Genomic DNA, 17583 nt, shown 5'->3' with positions numbered 1-17583 from the left:
TGCCGGTTCGATTCCCGGCCTTGAAAAATGACGTTGTGTCCTTGGGCAAGGCACTTCACCCTACTTGCCTCGGGGGAATGTCCCTGTACTTACTGAAAGTCGCTCTGGATAAGAGCGTCTGCTAAATGACTAAACGTAAATAAGCAAGAGGACCCTCAAGAGACCCAGCCATGGACACGACCGACACGATCCCCTCTCCCGCACGACGGCAGGGGAGGGGCGGCCGCACGCCTCACCTGGATGACGAGGAACACGTCCTGGGACGGGTAGGTGATGGAGAAGATGGCGGAGCGCGCCAGGGTGGAGATGGCGGCCGTCTGGACGTGAGGACGCAGCATGGACTTGGTCTGCTCCGAGTTCAGGTCGAAGAAGAAGTTCTCAGAGATCTGCCGGAGAGGTGGACCACACAGGAGTAGCATGAGGGAGATTGTGACTGGTGAATATCCACTCCTACAGGAAGCTTTCTTCAACCATGGCCCTTTGGCGACATATATTTCTCAGTTTGTTTGTCAAATGACAACCCCTGACTATGCCTGTGATGAAAAGCCTACTTCAATGTCAAAAAGCACAAGGGTGTGCATGAAACAGACGAGTATGCTCAATCACAAGGTCACTGCTACCCTCTAGTGTTCATCAGACAAAATGAGGACTGTAGAGTTTCAAGGGGTGTTGAGGGGGTCCAATTGCACCAGCATCACAGTATAATTCAGGTCCAGTCGGGATAGGATTACAGGACAAGCACATAAAGTGTTTTAATCGTGCACTCATCTAATTCCCGTCGGCATCACAAACAATTTTAATGATTTTTAAGAATGACAGGGCAACTCAGGCCCCAGTTGCATTGAATACAGTTTTACCTTTTTCTTTTCCTTGACATCGTACATGGCCAGACTGGCAAAGATGGGCTCGATTTCAATCTCAAACCTTCAAGGGGGACAAAACAAAGGGGTCAGCAAAATAAGAAAAGGAAAAGTCAACAAAACAAAAAAAAGAAAGAAAGAGAGAGGGCGCTGTTATGGAGCGAGTTCTAAATAAATATAGCTAGTTTAGTTAGCTGCTAGACAGGCTAAATTACCTAGCATTATACTCAAAGCAATGCAACAACCATGATAATGTCACTTGCTAGCCTCCTAATTTGTACATTCTGAAGCCATGCTAAAAAGTTTGTCGCGTAGTTGTCTATCATAGAAAAATATTCAATTGGAATGTTCAAATAACATATTTGCGACGTCACGCTGTAGCGCCCTCATAACATTTACATTACACACATGCATAATGTGACGCTGTCCTGCACTTACTTCAAAGACAAGCACTTCACGAGTAGCCTCTGGCCGAAGTGTTCTTTAGGGACGTCGGGAACACAGTGGCGTTCAATCGGTTCATCCTGAACATGATGACGGAGAATAGTGTTTAGTCCATCTCTTCATCAACGGAGTACAGGGGAACACGCATCGAAAACATCGGTTTATCTAAACACCTCTGTGTCCGAGGGACATGGGAGACGGTTTGAACGGCTGCTTGTAAATCGTCTCCGAGAGAGGATGTTCTACGAAACCGGATTATTTGTGATTTAACGATGCTCTTAAATGCGTGTTTGGGATGATAACAGTGTTAACGGTAATTACCTCGTCCAGAGCCGGGTGCAGAGCGAACAGCTCGCGGTGGCGCTGGGCCTTGCGCTGCTCCTCGTTGTGGCGGTCGATCTCTTCGTTGGGGGAGCGGTCGAGGAGATGGGGCAGGAGGCCGTCTGGGAGAGAGTTCTTCAGGTCGAAGATGCTGCACGCCCAGCTGCCCCGCGGGGTGTCATCGATAGACATGGACCTCCTCTTTAGGTCATCCTGGGACACACACACACACACACACACACACACACAAATACACAAGTTTGAGACTTAAGTTCCTCAGAGCCATCCAGGTTCTTGGAAGCCTTAACAGAACAGTGTGTTGGTTGTGTTGGAGTTACCTGGTCGTCCTGGTAGGCATTACTGTCGGGCATCTCATCCGCCTCAAACACCTGCTTAGGAAGCCCTTTCTGCCTCTCCTTCTGCTTGTCCAGGGCGTTGGGGTTGAAGCCAGTGCCCAGCTTGTGATACCTGTTGAGGCAAAGACAAGCAAGCTTATTATTATTATTATTATTATGTAGGTTTTGATGCAGTAGGCCGTAATGGTGGAACAGTTCATCTCCAAAATGTACAGGTTGTAACACAAAGCTACTTTGCATGCACTGTGCCCTCCGGTCGCCTTATCACCTATGCGATGAAGGCAAATCCATTTTTACAGCAACACTGTTGTGGTACAGGCTGGCTGGTTAACTTTACGAGTATCAGTTTGTTACAGCAGGAAGTCTTACTTTCTGTTGACGATAGCCCAGTCCTCAGTGTAGGACCGGACACAGTCTCTGACATGAGCATCAGTATCCCTGCAGGGGACACAAGTGTAACACCATCAGTCCACAGCCATGACACTTAGCCGCCGTCCAATCAATTATCAGTTCAGTTCGGTTTATTGATTTCCCGAGGGGCCATTTGGTTTCAGCATTACAATTATATACAACAAACAAACAAACTATCCAGACAGCCCAAACAAACATGGAAAATTCCTCTAAAGAAATTGTATTTATTCCTATTAACATTCTCTAGAATTTAAAAGCTTTACAGTCGAGGCGATAAATGAATATCTAAACCGATTTGTTTTGTTCACAGGAGTTCTAAAACGAAAACCAGAGAGGAGGAGGTTAATGCTAAACCTGCAGAACTGCCTCAAGCTGAGATCTACAGCAGCAGACTGATCGGGGCTCTCTGTCCAATCAGCTAGAGGGGCAGGCTGACTGATGGTAATGTGATCCAAGCCCAATGCTTATTTGCTTTATTCATCATCGGGGGTAATTTATGAGTGTAATCAGGTTACAGGAGGATAAGAGGAAAACATCCAGTTAGCCCAGGCTCTGATTGGGTTAGCCCCAATGTGCTACATGGGAGGTTTGCACTGAAACGTCCTCAGGCGACATGTTAGGGCTGAGGCCTCTCTCTGGCTGGCTGAGGGAGCTCTGTCCTCAGGGACTCCTATTTCGAAGGATGTTCTGCAGGTTCTCTAGAGAAGGGTTCCGCCCTCCTCCCTTCCCCTGGTGTCGCCCACCTGTCCTCAGGAACGGGCTGACCCACGGTGCGACACTCCCTGGGGGCGTAGAGAACCTCGATGTCGTCCGGGGGGAACTCGATCAGGTCGCGCAGGGGGCCCGACTCGATGATGGGGGGGTGGGTGAGGAGGTACTCCTCAAAGTCCACTGGCTCCACCGCCTCTGTGAGAGGGACCTACACACACAGAGAGGGAGGGAGGGAGGGAGGGAGGGAGGGAGGGAGGGAGGGAGGGAGGGAGGGAGGGAGGGAGGGAGGGAGGGAGGGAGGGAGGGAGGGAGGGAGGGAGGGAGGGAGGGAGGGAGGGAGGGAGGGAGGGAGGGAGGGAGGGAGGGAGGGAGGGAGGGAGGGAGGGAGGGAGGGAGGGAGGGAGGGAGGGAGCAGAAAAAGTGAAGGGAGAACATTTTATAGAACAAAAATAAAATACCTAAACACCTGTCAACTTCTCCAGCTGGAGGAATTTCTAAAAATATAATAAATAAAAAAAAACATCTTATATCTCATAGGTGCTTTGAAGACACCCAAACTGGAATTGTGAGTTTTGGCAACCACAACAGCATCCACTAATGGTTTTACAGGCTTAAGCCTGGCTCAGAAATGATGAACCCAAGGGGACTTATTTCTCTACACTAAAAGCTTGTTTGGTGGGGAGTGAATCTGGAACAAACGCAATTCAGTCACACTTTAATTAACAGCTGGCTTCAGCCTAATTAAGAGGGATATTTGCTTATTTGGCCTTGCTGCGGGGACAGCGTTGGGGCAATGTGTTGGCACAGGGACGCTAAAACCAAATAGTCTTCCAAGACAAACACAACTAAGAGTTAAAGAGGGGTGTCACCCGCAATGAGGTGGGAAGTGAGGTTAAAATGGACTGCATTCAGCGCTTTTCTATGGAAGCAAATCAGTGACAATGTTAAGATATATTTGTATTAATTTTTTTGATCCCAAAAAAATCAAGGTTCAAAAATTAAGGTTGCCTAGTAAAATTCAGATCCCCAAAATAAAAACGTATAAAATTAACGCTTCAGAGATTCAAATAGAAAAAAATTCAGGCAGCTGCTGAATTTCTGAAGCAGCTTTTTGGTGGTGTTAAAATGTATATATTAAGTATTAATTTAGTCAAGACGCTCTTACAATGCCTCCTCTTCAATGCCTTTTAAAATTCAAAACAATGTCACGGACTTACTTCCAAACTTTTCTAACTTAGCAGCACTCAAAGGAGCTTTAATTTTTTTTGGCCTCATTCACACACTGACAGAGACGAGGTTAAAGGTCAGTTTACACGCGCCGACCCTCCTTCTCGCCGAACACCCCGAGTACTCACGGTGTTGCTGGCGGCCACGCCTACGTTGAGGTTCTTGAGCAGTTGAGGGGAGCCCACATACTGGCCGGCGATCTGCTTGCGCACCTCTGCTGCCACGGTCCTGCAGAGAGACGAGGAGACAGCGGGAGTTTTAGCCTCACCGACGTTGTTGCGCCGTTCGTCAGTCCTCCGGATCTTTCCCTACACTGGTACTCGAACTGACTCGCAAGCACGACTCGTAACCTGCTACGCCGGCGAAGAGCTAGCAAGTTGGCTTTTCGCTAGCCGAGCAAGCTTTTCGCTAGCCGAGCAAGCTTTTCACTGACGCGGGTGGACTGTACACATTGTTTAGACATGATTTTCTATAGAAGAGACAACATTTATTCCAGTGGATGGTTTAGGGATTACACAAATAAGACCTTGTGGTAGTCAATCTCGCCAAATCCTTGTTCGTGTTTGATAGACAGGGCCCTAGATTACACATTGTGGCCATTCAAGTCGTATCTCACCCGCTGGGGTTTGTAAAGAGGGCGATGCAGAGAAGACCAGAATATATGGCTAAATAGCCGAGGCCAGTTGCCTTGACTGCAGTAGTCACTCTTTGGGAGTGACACGGCCATGGAAGAGAGCAGCATTTCTGTTGTGTTTCCAAACATGAGTGTTATGGCTACTATGGCCAATGGGTCTCCCTTGCCTGGCTTCTGTCCGGCCTTCATGCCCATATATGACACAGCCGTATATCACACCAGAGGTGGTGGGAGAGGAGACGGAGAGAGCTAATAAAAAGCCACTAAACCTCAGTCATCACAAACAGCTTGGTCTGCAACTGCTGCCACTGAATCCCTTTAAATCATTGCCGACATCAAAACCACTTCTCTGTTTCGCCTTGAAGGAAGCAGCAGTAACCAGGAGAAGCGCTAACGGGAGGGGAGGGGGCGGGCGGCATCGCTGATAAGAAGAAAAGACAGTCAGTGTGACACGCCGTCAAGGCTACAAGGGTCAACAACAGCCATATCTGTAGCAATCAAAGGATTTGAGAAGCGTTCCAGATCGTTTGCCTACTCTGGACAACCCCTGACATAGCTCCAGAGGCTGTGGGTTGCCTTCCCCGGCAGGCTAAGCCAATAGACAGAGGCAGTGAAGCCTCAACACATTCCACAGTCCTCTCCGCAGCCTCAGTCCAGACCTTTATTTAGCTCTGTCACAACTCAGGAGGGACAAGTTGATTAACCAAACAGACTCCTTGTTTTCCATCCTGAGGGCAGATTGGCTACAAACACTGGCAAAGCTTTCAAATCTAAGTATGATCATCTGCAGAGAACAAATCTACTGATTGTATATAATTTTCACTCGTGTGGCTGAAATGCATAGGCTGCCAAATAGTATGACCGACATGAGCAAGACAAACCCTTAACAGTTCTGTATCTTGTAATTCAAATATGCACAGACTGAGTTGGCATTTAAAGAGAAGAGGGAGTAAACAATATGCTTTCTGTTTGGGAAAGGCCAACTCCTTACTGAACCAAGGACAGTCAAGCTGGCACCAACAACCGCAGGGGGAAAAAAGTTTCAAAGTCTCTCCCTGTGCAATGCCAGTACTATGTGCCACTGTAACACCACACAAATATGACAAATCATCTCACGTTATCCATCAGGCGAGAAATGCAGGCAGATGTCTACGTTTTCCCAAAACTTCAGATGAACCCTCCCCAACTGTATTCGGAGGTGAAGTGTGGCTTCCCTCAACTAGCATGGTGGTCTGAAGTTGAACTCACGCACCATAAACTGTGCGTGTGTGTGACAGCATAGTAAAACTATTCGTCCTGGTTGTTTGACACTGTCTACTTGTAAGGGAACACATAACCCAGTTCACCCCGAAGTTAATCAAATAGTGCCGTGTAATGCCTTTTTCATGTGACCCAATTGACCAACTAATATTGTTTAGCCATCTAACCATGTAAAGCACATCAGAATTGGACAATGCCTATTGTTCTTCCCTATTATGGATTTATGTGATGAGAATGCATTCAGAAACGTTTGGATAGAAAGATTTGGGAATTTGGATGAGATGGAAAATCTCCAGCACCGTTTTTGTACAGCGGGACTGACGTTTTGCTCTCGTGTCAACCTCAGTATAAACAACGGTGACAAACAGTCAATACGAGACATCCAGCCGTATAATTTAACTGTCTAGCCTCACAGATTAAAGCCCCTCAACCCAATTACGGCGATTGACTACTGCAGCTCGCTCAGAAAAACGAAGGTCTATTTCATTTAGTCGCTTGATAAAAAACACACGATAACACATGCAATCGAATAACAGACATACAAAACAAGTAGAAAACGTTACTCTCGCTGGGCGGGTCTGGTGTTGGGGCATCTTTGATCTGCCTACTAGCGAGCTAGCTACAGATGCTAGCTCGCTGGCTGGGTCTCTTTGGAAGATGGTAACGAAACGAACCCCCAGATATAATCAAGCTTTGAAACACAAAACCATGAACATGCTTCCGTACAGATTAATTAAGGAGTAACGCCTTTACCTGCTAATTTTCTGGGCGAAGGCGCGGCGTTCAGCCATAGTTATGGCCGCTGATGAGCTCGGAGTCAGATTCCCAGGCAGGCTTTCCACACTCGGCTGCCAGGTCGCCTCGCTACGCGTGGAAAGGGAGAATGGAATTGTTACCGTAAGTAACCTAAAAGTGCCCGAACACACCCAAGTGTATACACGGACAGAGGCAGAGAAGCAGTTAACATGTATGGACTCATGGAGATAGATACGTAGATACATAGATAAACAGACATTAACCCAAGTATGTTTATTTGCCTTTAGTTGTATGTGCATAAGTTTATTTACAATTATAAAATTCAAATAATAAAACGTATAAACTCAATTGATAAAGAGAAGTCTCTTCCATATTCATAATCAATCAATTTTAATGTTTTAATTGTGAAAGCATTCTGGGAACATAAAATTAATGTTAAGACAGGCAGACTGCAGAGAATGCAGTCCATGAAATTAAAGGGCAGCCTCGCGATGCAACGGATGGAACGTCATCCAAATGTTACGCAAACACCGCGAGACTCTCGTGCCTGTCTTTATATATAAAAAAAGTATAATTGCTTCCTCTAAAATGTGAACAGCCAGCTAACTTGGCAAGTCAGGCTACAAAGTAAGTACATTTAAGTGACATAAGTATGGTTTGTGGTTCAAGGTTCAAGGCAAACCATAGACCTGTTTATGAAGAGCTGAAATGTTTTCTTCGCTCGGCACTTCAGGGTTAGCAAGCGGTCGCGCTAGCTAACGAGAGCTAGCGTTAACTGATTGACCAACACAAATTCAGGCAGGAGGTTTTAATGCTGTCACCGCAGTCTAGACCGCAATTTGACTCTAGATAGATGCTTTTAATAAGCGAGGCAAATGGGAGACTTTTGTCACCTGTATTAGCTGAGGTAAAATAGGTCGTCATTGTCTTTTTAGTTCTGGTTCTAGTAACGAGAGCGAGAAAAAATAGTCGCATCAATCAGTTGTCGGCAAAACAGCTGATATTGTACAGTAGTAGAAGGTACTTAATTGATCGTTAAAAAAAAATCGGTACAATCCATAATATCTGTGTGAATTGTGCAGGACACGCTGGGATGGGTTCCATTCCCCTGTGGTCAAAATGGAAAATAAAGGGACCGACGAGATGGAGAAATTGAAAACAAAGTTCATGTCAGCGTGGCACAATGTGAAGTACAGTAAGTGCATGAAATGACCCCCTCAGGCTTCCTAACACGGGCAGAGGCACGTTCTCTATACTCTCGTCTTTTATCTTTATGCTTTATTCTCTATAGTCCTGGCTGGAAGAGTTACGGTTCATATGGTGTATGTCGATATATAATTATATAAATATATAACACAAACAAAACAAGCATTGCAAGTCCTTAGCTCCTGTCAAGATTTGTTTCGCCGATTATGTCACCAAGCAAGTGACACTGCTGATAATCGTCAGACTACAAGGTTGTCTTGTGATTAGAATCAGTCATTACCAACTCAGACTTTCAAGTGCATGATATAATCTGCTCAACAAGGACGTCTTTCCAGCCCTCCGTTTGAATAGCCTATGTAGCCTATCTGTGTGAATGATCTAGCAGCCCGTGTCCCTGTTGTGGAGGACTTCACGTCTGTGACTAACTGTTTCAAATGTTGATTTTAAGGTTGGGCCTTGAAGACAAAGACTACGTTCAGCAGGAATTCCCCAGTGTTTTTACTGGGAAAATGTTATCATTTCAAGAATGAAGGTAACCACTAGCAGGGTCTCCTAAAAACACAAACATTCTCCATCACAAGGATTAAACGGTTTTGATTTACCACCAGGCAGGGTGCAACATTTTTCCACCTTCCAAAACGGCTAGTGAATGTTCAAATCTGACCAGATAACCATCGTTTTTTAGGGCTCTGTGGGTGATGCAAATCTACTAGCCGCTTGCTTATTTTACCAGCGTTTGGCTGGTGGATACTGCTAGTTAGTTGTGTGCCCTGCCACCAGGGTCAGGGTTATTGTGATGAACCGCGCCCTCCTGTGTTCCCCAGAGAAGGACGGCCGCACAGATGACGGTTGGGCGGCGCCTGAAGAGGACCTCGTCATGGGGAACGTGGAGGCTTTCCGCAGGGACTTTGGGTCCCGCCTGTGGCTGACTTACCGGGAGGCCTTCCCAGCCCTCCCTGGCTCCTCCCTGACCTCTGACTGCGGCTGGGGATGCATGATCCGAGCGGGCCAAATGATGCTGGCCCAGGCCCTGGTTCTACACTTCCTAGGGAGAGGTCAGTGGAACCAGAACTAAGGGTGGGGAGGGTTCCTGTGGAAGGAACGTGTTTTTGGAATGAGGGAACAGATGCTCCCAGATGTTCCCATGAGTCATGTCTCTTGTTTTGAACCCTTGGGGTCGAGGGCAAACGGATATCCGTGTGATTCACGCACGGTTAAGGATGACGGGGTTAGGGGTTTTCCCCCCAAAGATTCTCAAACTGAAACTGAACATTTTGGTCCTTGTTTTTGACTTATTCATGGTCAGCATCTGAGTCTCTATACCGTGTAAGATGAGTCTAACCACACCTAAAAACCTACTGATTCGGCCCATACAATGAATGCATGAGTTTTATGCAGTAATTTAGAAAACAATATTCAAGCACTAACTTGTTCTTCCATCCAATCTGAAATGTGTCATTAAAGAAATTTCTCTATAAAATCACTAACGGCCTCTTAAAGATATTTATTGATCAATTTCACTTTGATTCAGTTCGCAAGGTCATTTTGGTCAAGCCTTTTAGTCTAGTCAGGTGCCTTTTATGGCCTTGGCCCCTCCCACTATCACCAGTCAGGGGTCCCCTCTGTTTGTGGGATTCAAATACTATAAAAGTGAAATACTGGACACTACTACCCTATAATTGGACTTTTACACGATAGGATCTCCCTATTCTTTGATTTAAGCTCAAGCTTGGCTAGTTTCCATACAGATGAAGATTTAAGGCATCACTTTACTTCTCAAGTAGACCGTCTTTGTTCTAAGGGACGACACGGTCTGAGCACGCTCAGATCCGACGGAAGCGAAAATGACTGAACTAGAATATCAGGACTCCTTCCTTGTGTTCCGCAGACTGGAGGTGGTCGGAGGCGTTGACCCTGCAGCCACTAGACACCGAAACGAGAACCGCCAGCGCCGCGAAGCGTCTGGTGGCCTCCCTGGAGGCCTCTCTCCAGGGGGAGCGTGCCCCAGGCCCCAAGCCCCGGCTCCAGGCCCCGGGCGGGGCGGAGGAGGCAGACGTCCACCTGAGGGAGGTGTACCACCGCACCCTGGTGAGCTGGTTCGGGGATGTCCCTGAAGCCCAGCTGGGGCTCCACAGGCTGGTGCGGCTGGGCCTGGGGCTGGGCAGGCAGGCCGGGGACTGGTACGGCCCTGCCGTGGTGGCACACATCCTCAGGTTGGTCTGGCGCCGCGCGGAACAACCTGTCTCAATCGGTGTGTTTCTGAGTGGGGGATGTCAGGAGGTTAAGACTGTGTACGTTTCTCACTGTCTCTCTCTTTTTTGAATCCCTGTGTTGTGCTGTAACTCAGGAAAGCTGTAGAAGAGGCCACAGATCCTGGGCTGGCAGGGATAACCACTTACGTGGCACAGGACTGTACAGGTATGAAAGATGAGGCTCTTCATGGCCCAGCGCCCAGTTTGACCCCCTTGTCACAAACAGGAAGAGGGGGAGAGAGAGAGAGTTCCGGAGGGTGGAGAAGAAGGAGAGGCAGAAGTGCAAAGCTCCACCAGTACCTCCATCTTGAATCAAGTAGCAAATATGTTTGCTTGAAAGTAGAGCCCCTAAATAATATACAGTGTAAGGAGCTCGTACAGAGGTCACCAAGTGCCCTCATGATGCTGCAGAGTCCCTGGTCACATCCAGTGTAGGAGGTTAGCCAGTGAGATATGTCTGAGCTCTGCGGTGTTTCTCCTGCTCCCAGTATACAGCGCTGATGTCCTGGACCACCATAGGGTCCCTGGTCCACAGCAGGCAGTCACGGGCGACGCCCTCACCAACAGCCGAGCCGTCATCCTCCTCATCCCCGTCCGTCTGGGAGGGGAGAAGACCAACCCAGAGTACTTCAACTTTGTCAAGGTGAGCTGGAGAGGAATCGCACACCCTCCTCCTGGGTCAGGGTCAGAGCTGGACTGATGACCACCCAGATGCAGACTGCTTGTGTTTCTGTCAGATTGTATTGTTGCTAACCTCAGATTTTTTACGGGTTTTTCGTCGGATGAAGGAAAATAACAAACGTGTGTGTGTGTGTGTGTGTGTGTCCCAGGGCATCCTGAGTCTGGAATACTGCATTGGCATCATCGGGGGCAAGCCTAAACAAGCCTGCTGCATTGTGGGATTTCAAGGTTAGCGTCCACCCCACCAATCAGGGAGGGAGACGAGGGAAGGGGGAGATGACTTTGCATAATGTCCCCTCTGTATGAAAAGACAAAGTAAGTTAATGCATTCCTGTTTAGCGAGTGGAGAAGAGTGGGGTGAAACAGGACTTATTTTATTTTCTCTGACCCATCAAAGCCCGGCTCATTCATCACGGGTAAACCTCCCAAGTTGGGGCTGTAATTGATTTCCATAGGAGGCTCGCATAAATTTAATCTGCCCCCAAAGTGAGGCACTCTCCATCACCTTCAGCAGCGAGGAGGAACCTTCAGTTGTACATCTTGGCAGTCAATATTTACGCATTTACATTTTACCAATTTGAAATACGGCGAGGGATGATGTCTAAATGACAAGCAATACATCCTGCCAGAGCAGGCCCCTAGGGCAGCTCGCCAGCGCACATTCATCATATGCAAATGGACCAATATAATTGTGTGTTTGTAAAAGTAATTCCCCCGCACGAAAATTTAATGACAGTCCTTTTTGTGCAGCGTGTAAAAAATGCGCTCGTACAACCGCATTTGATTATGCAGAATTTAATCCTCCCAGGTAGATATTAAAAAGCCGGAATCTTCCAGGAGGCATATTTGACTGTGAAAAGCCCAACAGTATCACTAGCAAGTGACTTTGAGCTGTTCTGCATAGAAATTGGAGGGTAGGCCGCTGGTAATAATCGGATGTTTTTTTGAATAACTTGTCTTTTGTTTTGTCCTTCCAGATGACAGTCTGATTTACATGGACCCTCATTACTGCCAGTGTTTTGTGGACGTCAGCAGCAGCCGTTTCCCTGTGCAGGTAACACCAACCTACACAAAGCTCACTCTCAGCTCCAGTAATGGGGATTTAATAGTTTCTGTTAGTACTTAAGGGTATGAATCTCAAAGCAGGCTCTCCACTCAATTACTGAGTCCCTGCCTCTGATTTATCTGGTGTTCAGATGTGGGGGTGGGGGGGGCACAGAGGGGAATTATGGGAAGTTCAGGCTCAGACACTGGGGCTGATGTGGAGCCTGAATATTTCAGGACTCTCACATAAAGAGCTGCATCTATCACACACCTCTGCATTGGAACTTCAGCCGATGCTGTCGCCCTGGTGACGGGGCAGGGGAGGGAGGGGGGGGCACAGTCTCAAACGTGACAGAAGCGGGAAAACATCGATCACGCCACGTTTTATTCCCCCTTCCCGACAACAGACAAACAGGAAGGGCTTTTCACAAAAGCGTTTTAGTAAACCTCAAAACGATCATTTCGTCCACAAAAAAACACCCCACTTGTGACGTCTTAACGCCGGCGGTGGGTCCACATATTTGAAGGCGATTTCTCCACAGTCTTTTCACTGCCCGTCGCCAAAGAAGATGCGTTTCAGCATGATGGATCCCAGCTGCACCCTGGGGTTCTACTCCCGCAGTATCCACGACTACGAGAGGATCAGCCAAGAGCTTGCCAAGGTGAGCACACACACACACACACACGCAGCGTTGTGTATACGTCCTGAACGCTCCTCGTATTGCACAGTGAAGTCACAGGACGTAGTTCTTAGTGTCCTCCTACATTTTGAGTTTCACATGAAGTCCTGGGGTTGGCCAGTAGGTGGCCCTATTTAGCTGTAAATGAGCGCAGGTTGACGACACAAGTTTGGTTTTGCCCGTCTGAAACGGCCGTTACTGCTGTAAGCCTCGCGTGCACCTGAGCCTTCTGCATCACCCCACTGAGACACATCTCAGGCCTGAATGTACCTGGGGTCAGGGGTCAGGGGTCAGGAGTCCATCTCATATCCTGTGTGTGTTCCAGGTGCTGAAGCCGTCAGCAAGAGACAGGTACCCAGCGTTCACCTTCATGCCGGGGCACGGGAGAGACTATGACCTCTCTGCAGCTGTGACCCCAGAGAAGAGAGAGTGGCCCTTCATCCGGGACGCCCAGAGAGCCACGGACACCAGCGGAGACTTTGTTCTTCTCTGACGGACGGCGTAGAGGTCAAGGGTCACTGCCAAGGACGTCTGGTTTCAGGAAGGATCGGATGAAAAGGTCACTTTGCCAAACTGCAGGACTGATACAGTCACTCCTTATGTCCTGCGTTACTGATTCAGAATAACACTTACCCAACAACACTCATCGATTTAGTTCTTTTTTGTTCCCCCTCCCGATCATGACGACTCACAATTGATGATGCCTACTCTAGTGTTGAGGCCTTTAAACACAGATGTGGTTGTTTTTGACATCCCTTCTGGTGGATTGGGTGTTTGTGTGGTGTATTTAAACTGATGTACTGGCGGATTGTAAATTATACCATGCAGCACTATGTGCAATACAGATTACGACAATATGGTGCCTTTTACGTATCGGTCAGTAAAACTCAAGGCAGATTGAACATGTTTGCCTTCATGTGAACTCCCTGCTGCTCCGCGGTGACTGAAGACTGAAGATTTGTGATTCCCTATGAGCCTTTGATACACTGAGTATTAGTGGATAGAGATACTCACCTATAGTATGACCAGATTATTGGCTTCACTCACAGCGTTAGTTCCTGAGACCTGAGTCAGGAACGCTGGGCTGAGGTCATACGACTTCTCACCTCAAGGTTTTACCCGACAGAAAGATGCATTTTCAAACGCTGTTTTAGTTGTCCCAGGTGTTCAGAAGGTACTCTCTGTCCTGTGTAAATAGTTCAATTCTGTCCAGATTCATTTCAAATCGTTTTGTTGGGAGCTAAGTTCAACCACACAGTAAAATGTTTTTACCACTTATGCAATTTGATAGTTTACAAAACAGTGCACCTACTGACACAGGCTGGGGTAAAAATAACAGAATTATGAAGTTGCAAAAAATGGGATTTACAATTATTGTTAACTGGTTCATGACCAACTCTGGTCTGTCAATGCACTAAAGTCCACTTGTGTTGCCAAATGTATTAAATGTAAATCTTCTTAATGCAAAAGTGATTGATTCTCCTCCTGCTGTGCAGTAAAGTTATTAAACCTTTAAAATGTCCCTGGACTGATTCAGGCGCCTTCATTGTTCACAATGTTGGAGATGACTGGTTAGAAAAAAAAAAACGAAACTATATGTTTTGTCTCTCCTGCGCAAGCATCAGAGATGTGTTGAAACGCATTCAGTCCTATCTTTCCCAGTCAAAAGTAACAGATTAAAACTAATCGTACGTGCTAACCACCTCCACAGCCCATTAAGCAGTGGTGAGAGAGCTGACCCTCTGACATGCTGAGGTCCCCTCGCCAGACACCACCCTTGGTGCTGCACACTGTTCCTATGGTTCATCTCTCCGTCGCTACAAGCAACACTGGGCTGTGGGGGGGGGGGGGGGGGGTCAGGATGGACAGGGAGGAAGAGCCACTGCTCTGTTTTCATCCTCCTCACTGACAACATGAAGGACCTGCAGCACTGCATAAAGCACTGCATAAAGGAAGCATTTACATGCTGGTGTCCCATCACTGGATCCATACAGGGCTGTTTTTAGAGGACAGCCGTGTGTGTGAGGGTGTGTGTGTGAGGGTGTGTGTGTGTGTGAGGGTGTGTGTGTGTGTGTGTGTGTTTGAGGGGGCGCGTGTGAACAGAGAGCAGGAATATCAAATATGCAGCAATGTGCATTCTGGTGCTTTGGAAGATGGGTTGCTGGGGAAAGTTTGGGGCGGATGGATGGATGGAAGGGGGGTGTTTGGGGGACTGTCGGGCCTTGACATGAAAGAGCGTTTGTCCTGGGGGGTCTTGGTCTCTGTGTGTGGCTCCTGTGTTCGCCATGTATTTACAGGGATGCATGAATATTTGATTAATGAGTCATGGGCTTGGGGGAAATGCAATAAGTGGCTAGAGGCTGAATAAAGCTCCACACACACACACACACACACACCAGCCCCCACCCTGAACCATGCCCTCCTGTTTAACACAGCTGCCAGTAGTGTCATTGGCATTGCAGATTCCTAAAAATCTAATCCGCGCAGCGGAGCAAATTCCTCAGATGAAAAAGAATCCTTGAGGGGCATCCTTCTGTCCCAGGGGCGGGGGGCTGGGGGGCTGGGGACGCTGAATAAAGACTTCAGTTTGGTGTCATTCACCGGAGGAAATGGCAAGTGTCACAGCCCTTGGGCAGTGCTGGATCAACAGGAACAGGACTGCAATGAAGAAGGATTTTTCTGGGATCAACATGAAAGTTCTTGGACTGCAGCTGTGATGGGCCTTGTGTGTGTGTGTGTGTGCATGCACCCTTCATGGACACTCCGCCGTCCCAGCACAGTCCCCTGTGTGTTGACCTCTCACACTTTCCACTTCATTTCACCAGATTCAAGCTTTAAGAACCTTTCGCTTAAGCATAATTAAAATGGCTGCGTTCTCAGAGTGAGGCAGCTCCTCACTAGACTAATGGTGATATGGTTCTTCGTGAGAACTGTGTTCCCAGAATCCCCTCCAGGCCAAAAAAAGTGACGAGATGAACGAAGCGGGGTGGTGGTGGTGGTGGTGGTGGGGGGGGGACGTCCACAGGAATGAAATCTGCTCTAAGTGAACACAGAAACACCTGGCACTGAATACAGTATCCTGCAGTGTTCGTCTGCATGCGTGGCTGTGTGCAGATTTGGAAGCGGGTGATGTCCATTCACGAAATGAGCCGCGTGTATCGTGAATGTTTGTAGCTGTAGATAGATATAGGGTGTGCACACGTGAGTGTAAAGCTAGGGCCATGGCTCAGGTATCTATCCCACCCACCCCCACCCCCGCCCTCACGCCAGGTGCATCAGTGCTAGATTTACACCCCAGACCCCAGACCCCCGGGCCCTACCCCTCCACACTCCTCCTCCCTGCCGCCCCTTCCACTCCTCTGGCATGCTGTGTGTCTCTGAGCAGGTACCGCGCTTTGAAATCCCATCTCCGTACCAGGAGTCCACAGGACTAAATATATATCCGCTCGCGGCCGGCGGAGCGTAAATACCTTTTCGTCCGCGTCCACGCTTTGTGTCTCGCACCCTGTCCCCCTTCACCGCTGAGCCGCACGGCTCCCGTGTCATCTGGGGGGGCTGTGACAGTCACGTCTCAGCGATCCGTCAACCTCAAGAGAGCCAGCTGAAAACGGGCCAACTCTGAAACTAGCTCTCCAGTCAGAAAAGTTAGCCGCTGGGTTTAGTGGCGCTCCCCCGGCTTGGCGTCTGAGAGGTTGGAGGCAGGGACGAGCAAGAGCCGGGCTATCTGGTATCGGCTAACCCTGCCTGGCTGTGACAACAAGGAGGACACTGGAGTTAACATTTAGATAACGGATGTGTGTGGCGCTTTCCATTTCCCTCGGCGGTGACAGGGAGTCTGGGCCGGGCCGGGAGCGATCCTGTGTCTCCAGGGTGATGTGGAGGAACACCGAAATTCCTCATTCCCCTCTCCTCTCAGGCATGGCCGGTCCTCTGTCAGTTTGTACTAAGCAGAAGCTTCCGGAGCGGGCGAACACGGATGAAGGCAGGGAGCGGAGCTGTCGACTCGGTTCTCCAGCAGTCTGGGGTTGAGAGGTGTGGCAAATGTGTGTGTGCGCGTGGTGTGTGTGTGTGTGTGTTTGTCTGTGTGTGTGTGTGTTTGTCTGTGTGTGTGTGTGTGTTTGTCTGTGTGTGTTCCAGGCATACGGTCCCCCCCACTGTCTGGTCACACCTCGCTCCTTGTCGTGTAGAAGCATCAGTCTTTGCCTTACCTGAGATTGGACCTGCTTTCACAGACCTGCTCTCCATGAAACGACAGAATGCCCTTATGTATGCTGTGTGTGTGTGTGGTATGTGTCTGCGAGAGTAAGTGTGTGTGTGTGCGTGTGTGTGTGTGTGTGTGTGTGTGTGTGTCTGTGTGTGGTATGTGTCTGTGTGTGGTATGTGTCTGCGAGAGTAAGTGTGTGTGTGTGCGTGTGTGTGTGTGTGTGTCTGTGTGTGTGTGTGTGTGTGGTATGTGTCTGTGTGTGGTATGTGTCTGCGAGAGTAAGTGTGTGTCTGTGTGTGTGTGTGTGTGTGTGTGGTATGTGTCTGCAAGAGTAAGTGTGTGTGTGTGCGTGTGTGTGTGTGTGTGTCTGTGTGTGTGTGTGTGTGTCTGCGAGAGTAAGTGTGTGTGTGTGCGTGTGTGTGTGTGTCTGTGCGTGTGTGTGTGTGTGTGTGTGTGTGTGTGTGCATACTCATCTCGTCTCCATGTAAAACTGCTCGTTCTGCAGACTCTGCTCTATTACCACTCAGCCACAGTAA

The 17583-nt window shown here is 48.4% G+C and overlaps 2 protein-coding genes across 19 annotated transcripts in view; one reads left to right on the top strand and one right to left on the bottom strand.

The window, feature by feature from the left end:
• Positions 1–7106, bottom strand: part of dock7 (dedicator of cytokinesis 7) — a 39829-nt gene extending 32723 nt beyond the window's left edge. For 16 of the 17 annotated variants that reach the window (XM_084692741.1, XM_084692742.1, XM_084692745.1 and 13 more), the window contains exons 1-9: positions 6978–7106; positions 4459–4558; positions 3136–3311; positions 2351–2419; positions 1964–2093; positions 1626–1838; positions 1299–1384; positions 858–924; positions 237–386 (exon numbers count right to left, since the gene is read on the bottom strand). In XM_084692741.1, the coding sequence (XP_084548867.1) occupies positions 237–386; positions 858–924; positions 1299–1384; positions 1626–1838; positions 1964–2093; positions 2351–2419; positions 3136–3311; positions 4459–4558; positions 6978–7015 (1029 nt within the window). In that variant the 5' untranslated portion in view covers positions 7016–7106. The remainder of the gene's footprint in view (positions 1–236; positions 387–857; positions 925–1298; positions 1385–1625; positions 1839–1963; positions 2094–2350; positions 2420–3135; positions 3312–4458; positions 4559–6977) is intronic. The other variant, XM_084692756.1, reaches the window with a different exon arrangement.
• A 385-nt stretch (positions 7107–7491) lies between these two features.
• On the top strand, positions 7492–14365 carry atg4c (autophagy related 4C, cysteine peptidase). 2 transcript variants are annotated; one of them, XM_084692763.1, is made up of 11 exons: positions 7492–7607; positions 8063–8175; positions 8635–8718; positions 9011–9241; positions 10075–10399; positions 10534–10604; positions 10927–11081; positions 11269–11347; positions 12097–12173; positions 12706–12825; positions 13169–14365. In XM_084692763.1, the coding sequence occupies exons 2-11, from the start codon at positions 8100–8102 to the stop codon at positions 13334–13336; spliced, it is 1386 nt and encodes a 461-aa protein (XP_084548889.1). In that variant the 5' UTR covers positions 7492–7607; positions 8063–8099; the 3' UTR covers positions 13337–14365. The 2 variants fall into 2 exon arrangements, with proteins under 2 accessions (XP_084548889.1, XP_084548888.1); XM_084692762.1 differs by having other exon boundaries at positions 12691–12825.
• Positions 14366–17583: the final 3218 nt, after the last annotated feature.

The sequence above is a fragment of the Hypomesus nipponensis genome, chromosome 26 (assembly GCF_054491055.1).
Source record: "Hypomesus nipponensis isolate SF chromosome 26, ASM5449105v1, whole genome shotgun sequence".
In the NCBI taxonomy this organism is placed as follows: domain Eukaryota; kingdom Metazoa; phylum Chordata; class Actinopteri; order Osmeriformes; family Osmeridae; genus Hypomesus; species Hypomesus nipponensis.
This window is presented reverse-complemented; position numbering and strand designations above follow the sequence as displayed.

What these genes read in the sequence shown, in the direction of transcription:
- atg4c (XM_084692762.1), top strand. Translation starts at nt 8,100, where the DNA reads ATGGAAAATAAAGGGACCGACGAGATGGAGAAATTGAAAACAAAGTTC. An exon ending in GCAGCCGTTTCCCTGTGCAG is followed by an intron (nt 12,174 to 12,690) that starts GTAACACCAACC and finishes ACATATTTGAAG; the next exon opens with GCGATTTCTCCACAGTCTTT. An exon ending in TCAGCCAAGAGCTTGCCAAG is followed by an intron (nt 12,826 to 13,168) that starts GTGAGCACACAC and finishes TGTGTGTTCCAG; the next exon opens with GTGCTGAAGCCGTCAGCAAG.